General features: G+C 33.0%; 1 protein-coding gene across 1 annotated transcript; it reads right to left on the bottom strand.

The window, feature by feature from the left end:
• Window positions 1-4,863: 4,863 nt before the first annotated feature.
• LOC110798479 (uncharacterized) lies at window positions 4,864-6,321 on the bottom strand. Its single transcript, XM_022003657.2, has one exon. The coding sequence runs from the start codon at window positions 5,901-5,903 to the stop codon at window positions 5,091-5,093; it is 813 nt and encodes a 270-aa protein (XP_021859349.1). The 5' UTR covers window positions 5,904-6,321; the 3' UTR covers window positions 4,864-5,090.
• Between the last annotated feature and the right edge of the window lie 2,616 nt (window positions 6,322-8,937).

Here is an 8,937-nt window from a genome sequence, read left to right as displayed (position 1 = left end):
TGCTCGTCGTCGCATGCCTGCACTATACCACACCCCTTAAGGGTAACACGTAGCGTCCATTGCTTTGTGCGTGCAAATTTTATGAGCGAATTGCATAAAAATTTAAAATTTTTAATTCAAAATTTATGACAAATTAATAAAACATATTAATTTCATAATTTTAGGGCGAAAAATCGAAAATTTATTAATCAATTAATTTCCGATTAATCATAGATTCTAATCTAGGTCATAAAAATTTAAAAATTTAACACAAATTAACAATTTTTATGGTGGTTTTTAATCATAGGTATCTAATTAAATTATTAATTAATTATGAAAATCAAATCAATTCTAAATTAGTCGAATTTCAACAAATTTATCATAATTACAAATTAGATTGCATAATTAACAAGGCTAGGCATTCAAACTTGTTAAACATATACAGTAGGTCAATCAAAGATTCAAGATTTATCAACAAGAATCGCAAATATTTAATTTAACATCTTAAATTTACAAACTTTTGCGTTCGAAAAACTAAAACCTCCGAAAAGTCATAGTTAGGCTTCGAATTTGGGAATTCTAGGTTCGGCCGAAAAAAATATTTTTGTCAAAAATTTAGAATGCCTTTTACATGCGGAATTGACACAAAAATCACTCGATTTGGATGAGTAACGAAGAAACTGCCGAAAAACTGCGTACATATAATTAAATAAACGCAATTTGCAATTAATTAACAATTACGAAAATTAATCACCCCCTTTAATTCCTTGCAAATTTGTAATATTTAACCATGTTTATGCAATTTAGATTATGAAAATAATAAGAGGCTCGTGATACTACTGATAGGTTATGATTCATATGACAAAACATAAATCATGCGGAAAAAACCATAAAGCCAGGAAAGCATATTATTTACACATAATCATTTAGCATAGTTTAGATGCATACACTTTGTTGCATGCCCTCCCTAGCTGCGCCCGAACCGAACAAGAACAAGTCTTTAGGACTCCAAATGTCGTCCCTCCGTAGATAGCCCACAGCACGTCCGGATCCGCCTTAAGCTTGACCAACTAGAATCGCCCTTAAGGTAGCTTAGGAATTTCGGCTATTAGGTGCAAGTGTTATGCCTGATTTTTCTTCAAAATCTTACCTTTAGAATACTTCAATTGTATCTATAAATTATGACCCTAGGCACCTATTTATAGAGGTATGGAAAATGAACTGGAATCCTATTAGCATACGAATTAATTAAACTAGAATCCTAATAGAACTCTTATTTAATTAATTCATCCTTTTAGGTTTAGGAATTTAATCATATGTCGAAACCTGATAGCTTTAGGATTCGTATAGCACACGAACACACACACGCACGCACAGCAGCCCACGAGGGGCGCCATGCGCGTGCGCGCAACCCGCGAGCTCGCAGCCCATTGCCACGAGGCCCACATGCTGCCGCTGCCTTGGCGCGCGCTGGGCCTGCCTTGCGGTGGGCCTGGCGCAGCCTTGGCTAGTGTGTTTGTGGCGCGCTGGCTTGCTGGGCGATGGCCCGGCTTCGTGTTGGGCCTTCGTCTGGCAGGCCTCGTCCGATGCTAATTCGTACGATACGCTTCCGATTAATTTCCCGATTCCGGAATTCATTTCCGATACGAACAATATTTAATATTTCCGATTCCGGAATTGATTTCCGTTTCGAACAAATATTTAATATTTCCGTTTCCGGAATTATTTTTCGATTTCGATAATATTTCCGATTCAGACAATATTTCCGTTTCCGGCAATATTTCCGATTCCGGCAATATTTCCATTTCCATCAATATTTTCCGATACGTACCATGTTTCCGTTTCAGGCAACATCTACGACTTGGATAATATTTATATTTCCGATACGATCCATATTTCCGTTTCCGGCAATATCATCGTTTCCGGAGTATTCATTTCTTGCTTGTGACGATCTCAGCTCCCACTGAAACCAAGATCCGTCGATTCCGAATATCCATAGATGGAGTATTTAATGCCATTAAATACTTGATCCGTTTACGTAGTATTTGTGTGACCCTACGGGTTCAGTCAAGAGTAAGCTGTGGATTAATATCATTAATTCCACTTGAACTGAAGCGGCCTCTAGCTAGGCATTCAGCTCACTTGATCTCACTGAATTATTAACTTGTTTAATTAATACTGAACCGCATTTATTAGACTTAACATTGAATGCATACTTGGACCAAGGGCACTATTTCCTTCAATATTCACTTACAGACTTAAAGTCTTGTAGTCTTAAATGTAACCAATCATAACGAGCTTTAGGTAATATCACAGTTTTCTGGTGGTCATACCTCTCCTTTAGATTACTCCAAAGGACTTGTGGATCTTTTAGAGTCAAGTACTCAATCTTAAGACCCTCATGGAGGTGATGGCGAAGAAATATCATAGCCTTAGCTTTGTTTTGACTTGTTACTTTATTTCCTTCTTTGATTGTTTCACCAAGGTCTTTTGCATCTAGATGAATTTCAGTATCTAATACCCAAGACAAATAATTCTTTCCAGTAATATCAAGGGCCGCAAATTCAAGTTTTGTAAGATTCGACATATTTCACACTACAATTGAATATTGCAAATTAGGGCTTATTAGATAATAAACATATTCATAAAAAAAAAATGGAATTCAATGTCGCAGTTCAAATAATGTACACACATTACAATTCATGTAATAGGGAAGTATACTTGTTCATGAATTGACGCAATTCAAGCATGAACTCAATTAATCCATCATGAATCATGAATCATGATTAATGCCTCAAAAAATTCTAATCCACCGAAACTAATAATTTCGGCAAATACAAAAGAAAAATAAAATTACTTAATCCTTGGGTAATCATGATTTGACACGGAAGCCTAATAAATAAAGTATGCATATCACAATAAAAGTAATCATGAATAGAAAGGCTTAGGATTTGTAAGGTGCAGCAATTTACAGCTCGCCATATGCAATGGTAAATAAATGAATGGAAACTTAACAATTCACCGATACGCACTTGAATCAACTCATTGATAAATTAATTGCGGCATGAAACAACAGTACCGATACACGCACTGTATTATCAAATATTAAACAAAAATATCGAATAATAAATCACTACGTCACAATAATTAACAAGTTTAATCTTGAAATACACAAACAATAAATCATGTGCCGATCTATTATATAAAGATCAAATTTAATTAATGTGATTGATAAATTGTACTTACCTCAATGACGGTTATTTTCTCTGTTTCCTTCTCGTTCGCTCAGTCGGCTAGGGTTGGGTGCTGATAACGTGTTGTGAATAAACAGTAGAGAATAAGAGAGAGAATAGGGTTGTGTGTCTTATTCCATATAGTACCGGATATATATATAGGATACAACAGTTAGGGTTTTACTGAACCCTAGAATATTCCAGGGGTATAATGGTCACCATATTATATTTCATAACACTTTTCGATTTTTTAGGTGATAAAAAATAATTTATCCTATAACTTATTGTAATTTTTTTTTTGTTTTTTTGTTTTTTTGATGGGAAGACGATTGTACCTATACCTGTATAAAATGGATAACGTGAAGATTCTCTTGTGATACTCCGTTTTCAACTGTTAAACGTGGTTGCTTTCCTGATAAGGAATTATCATCTGGTTGGCTTAAAGATAGCGACTTTTGTGAGTTATCTTAGCAATTACCTTTGAACACTTGGTAAAATAATTAATGACCATGGCCATTTGGTAATTCCTGATAATATATTTCCAACCATTTGAGTAAATAAATTCAAGCTAATCATCGAGTTGGCTTACCGTATGCATGGACAAATATGCAATTATCAAAAACAGTTCAACTTGCAATTATTTGATTTCATGATTAATCAACATACTCTGTTAATTAATAAGAACATGATCTCTGATTCTCTGGCAACCCATCTAGCCTAAGCCAAATTAAAAATTAGATAAAAATGAAAAATTAAAAAATAAAAGGCAATGAACCAAAAGTTTAGGCCTAAAAAGAATTACAATCAACAAAATTTATCTGACAGCAGAGATCAATGTATTAAAGAAATATTTAGCAAAGACTCACATGAATGATTATGGGTAAATGACACCTCGAGCTTGGGAGTTTTTGAGAGTATTAAAAGCTAGTAGTTGCATAATTGAGTTCCATAATTCATAACTTTATTTGATAAAAGAATTACCAAATTGGGCTATTTGATGCAGAGAATGTTGTTGTTTTCACCCAGGGCTAGCTCTCAAAGATTTTAACATCACATTATCCCACGGAATCTAATTTGCTAGACCAAGTACTCCGTACAAGTTTAACATGAAAAAACATGCATTAGTCAAGATAAAAAGGTAATTAGTGTTATCAAAGATTCTCTGTATAAGATTTATGATGCGTTACTTTCAATTCACATGGATGATCCAATTAGTTCCAATAAATTCATATAAATTCAAGTCTCGTACGATGAAAAAGCATAAACTGATTGAAACTAATTGAAAGTTAGTATAAGACTTGATTGAAACTATATCTAAATATATTGGACCTAAAATGAAAAGCCTAGCTTTCTTAACGCTTTTTGCATTGGATTTTAGTCTTCGTCAAAATGAAAAGGCTAGTTTGAGTAGCTTTTTCGAGAATACCTCTAAAATGATATTCCGTATACATTTGGCAAAGTATTGTGCTCTCTTACTCGTAGCTCATAAACAACAACTAATTTCTCAAATACTCGTAATTCAAATCTTCATATACAGTTAATACAATTAACTATTAATCAGACTTAAACAACTACAGAGTAACACAAATAACTAATACAAACCGCCAATACAAGCAGCGAACGAGTCTAATGGTTAGTTGATTGCCAAAGATGTCAAAATATTGTGGAATCAAAGAAGTGTATGATACAATTTTTTCCCCTAATTCTCACAAGTTAAAAGAAAAATAAAAAAGAAAACAAAATAATTGTAGGTAAATGCACCATAACCAAAATTTGCATCCCCACAATACCACCATTGAGATTTAAGAAAAATCCCAAATTATATTTTCGTAGAAAATTACAAAACAACCCCAAACAAAAAAAATCACCACATATTAATTACATGGCTAAAAAACTCTTAAATTTTCTATTCGATTGAGAAATTACCTCTGAAGAAGAAGAATTAGACCCATTTTCTTTATTCTTATCAACAATAATCGAAATCAAATTAGACCCATTATCTTCATCTTCTTCCTCCCTAATTCTATTCACATTGGCCTCCATTTTTGCTTCTTGAATCAACATAAGCTTCTTCTGCAATTTCTCTTCAGCATCCCTTAAAAACTTAAACTTAGGCGGCGGCGAAAGCTTAACAATCTTATTAAACTCAGCATCACTTGAAGCTTCATAAAACGGGTTATACCCATTACCACTTTGACTACTATGGGTCGAACCCATTGGTGTCAAAAATGGTGAAGAAATTGGTGTTAAATATTGAGGACTAACAACATTATTATCATTCTTAATTAAATCACTTAAACTCCTTTTCCCTTCTCTTGATTTCCCATCTTCAGACTCCAAATCTTCCCTTGTTTCCTCTTTAATTGGAAACAGAAACCTTGGTGGTCCTGTAAGCATCAATTCCACCCCCAAAACACCGTTTTCCTCCAATGGTTTTACCGAGTAATCTTGTTTGTTGTTTTCGTCGTTTCCGATTCTTGTCGAAGCGTCGAAAACTGAAGATTTGCGAGATTCTTTCAAACAACATATTGTAAAGAACTCTGTTCTTGTTGGATTATCCTTAATCTCTCTGTTAATTACTCTCCTTTTCCACCATAATAAGTAGTAGATTTCAGCAACTAATGCTAATAATAAACATGTAAATACTACACTTAACCCGATTCCAATCCTGCTTAGTGACTTCATCGTCATTTGCTCATAATAACAATAATATTCATCTAATTTAATCACTCAAAATCAAACCAAAAACAGAGTTTGTTAGTAGAGATCTTACTGGGAGAATCTTCACTCTTTTTATCCTGTTTTTGTAATGCCCACAAATTATTTTTGCTTGATTTGAAATGGGTTGTTTTTATTTTTCTGTGTAACTTAAAAAAGTTGAAGATTTTTGAAGAAGATTTATTGGTGGAAGAGAAAGAAAAAACAGAGAAATGGATGGAAAAACGGAATGGAATGGAATGAAATGAGAGTAAAAAAGGAAGGGAAATAATTGGTAGAAATTGGGTGAGGCAAATGGTCTGTGAGTGTGAGTGCAGAGCCAGAAGAGAGTTCGCACATCCTCCAAGGGAAGATCACATGGGAAGAACAAACAAAAAGGAGGTGTACTTGTCATTAGCCCCTTAATTATTTGTGAATCTACAAATAATATTCTCAATATAAATAAGGTCAAAATATTATTTATGACAAAATATCTTTTGTCAACAATTTTATTTTCTTTTTTTATTACTCCCTCTGTTCCTTATGTTCTTCCCATTTGGAATCTGGATACTATTCACAATGGAAGAGAATATTTTAAATTATGTTCAATACTCCGTAGATAAGAAAAAACATAAGTCATATGAAGTCTTGTTTGATTCGTCTCAATAAGTACTTTAACAATATGAAAATTTTATAATTTTTGATAACACATAATTAGAGATATTAACGATGTAAAATGTGCATTAGCAAGTGTGCCAAAGGGAAATGAGAATAACATTTAGGAACAAGGGGAGTATTAGGTAAATTCAGTGAAACTTGGCAGAAATGTGGAATTTGTACATAGAATTCATGATAAATTAGGTAAAATGGACCGACTTTTAGGTCATTTTATTTTGAATTGGATGTATATGAAGTGAAATTATTGGAGTTGGATTAAGTTTATTGGACTTGAACTGAATTGAACTAAGATCATGTTTTGTTCACCTTATTGATTGTAAAATATTTAATGTAGTGTAAATTACTAGGAGACTTCCTTTTATTTATTGCATATAAAATTATAAATACAACTCCTTTATTGTAATATTAGAATAAACTACTCCCTCCGTCTCTTTTTGTTCTTTACGTTTTCCTTTTTGGGTATTTCAAAATGTTCTTTACATTTCCTTTTATATTATCACATTAATGACTTAGTATTATATCAAAATTTGTGTCCAATTATTATTTTAACCAATTAAATTCATTGAATTATTTAATCTCTCACATTTTTTCATTGGGACATTAAATTTTTCTCATTTCCCAATATCAGAATTTTGATAAAGTGAAAAAATTATAAATAAACGTAATTGTCTTGTTTAAATTAAAAAAAATTGAGGAATCTCGATGCAAATTAATTAATCGTTAAAATGCGTGAAAAATGTCAAACGTAAAAAACAAAAAGAGACGGAGGGAGTAATATTTTTTTAATGAAACCGTGCATTATACTTGCTAACTAGTATCTTAATGAGAGATTTGTCAATTAGGTATATGTGATACTTCTTCCTTATTTAATTAGTAAAAGATACAGTTGGACCTGCATGTAGTTTCAGGAGGATGAGTTGAATTTATTAAAATAAGATGAAAGTGTGGTATTAATATACGAAGTATTATTTACCACTTCGTATAAGAAATTGATATTGGATAAAATATTTTTTGAAGTAAAAAAAAGTATGTGAATATAAAAATGTGCCTAGTATCATTTTCAATCATTTTCAATTTGCTTCAAGAACGCCTTTAATTTTTTAACTCTTTGAAAAATAAATGTTACGAAAACCTATTGGTCTAAAAGAATGAAAACGATTGGAAAAGAGCTGAGGTCTCAATAGGTAGGGAAGTATTAAGGGAGTATGTACAATTTTTTTTTTTTACTTTCTAATTAAGTCTTGTTAAGATCTTAGAAACTCGTCTAACTCCCTCGTGTATTTTACCTTTATAGAAATGTATAGTGTTGGGGTTGTATCATGTATGTGCCCCTCTTTCACACACCAACAAAAAAATGTAGAGATAGTGTGATGGAGTTTAATAAATTGTGTAATTATATCCCTTCTTTTTTCCCCTTAAATGTGGCAAATAATCTTTCAAAATTCACTAAAACTTTTTGTAAAAATTCTACCTTAGAATTAATTTTTTGTCAAAATTCATTTGTTTTTGACAACTTTAGTTGAACAATCAGTTAGATACATTAGTTTATGGTGTAGTGTAGTGATTATTGAGAAATGGGTTTTAATGGTTTTGTATTTTGGTTTGAAATAGTTTGTTGAAGTGTTAGATCCGCTAATGGTTTTTGCAATTTGATGGAGACCTCATTATTACTTTAATGATGTGCTCATAAAAAGTTCTGATTCCATTGTAATTTAGTGACAACACTTATTCACCGCCTCATCATCGATGATTCTTTTTTTTAACGCAAAAACGGAGACAATTTTATTAATAATTATGACCTAAGGCTTATACCGAGTTTTTTAACAACTGAGCTACTATACCAAAAAATTATCGCCCAAACACATCTATAATTAAGCCCTAACTCGATATATCTGTACAACCAAAAGTTATAAGGCCTCCGAACAGAACCCAGCAGCACTGAACTAAGTCGAACTATAATTGAAATCCAGGTTGGGTATCTGTATACCATCTACCAGTTTATTTTGCATTCTTGCTTGTTTCTGCAACCCGAATCACACCTTCCACTTCTTTTCCTTTTCCTTTACCTTCTTGATTGCCCCTTGGGATTGAAACAACAATTGGAATAGAGCCAAACTGGATCTCTGAAGTCATTGAGGTAGAAGCTGCCACCATTGTTTCTGCTTCCAGATCAATCACCTCACGAACACCACGAACACCTGGAGCACTCTCAATCGTTACCACCAAACCTTGTAAGTCCGCCAGATACGCCCCCTAGCAAACTGAGGAGCCTCAACATAAACTTTGTGCCCAACTGCCATTGAAAGTGAATTAGCAGCCAAGCAATGTGCCACCATATTTCGAGCCCTTG

The sequence above is a fragment of the Spinacia oleracea genome, chromosome 1 (genome assembly GCF_020520425.1).
Source record: "Spinacia oleracea cultivar Varoflay chromosome 1, BTI_SOV_V1, whole genome shotgun sequence".
NCBI classification, from domain to species: domain Eukaryota; kingdom Viridiplantae; phylum Streptophyta; class Magnoliopsida; order Caryophyllales; family Amaranthaceae; genus Spinacia; species Spinacia oleracea.
The sequence above is the reverse complement of the archived record's forward strand: the minus strand, read 5'-3'. Positions and strand labels throughout refer to the sequence as shown.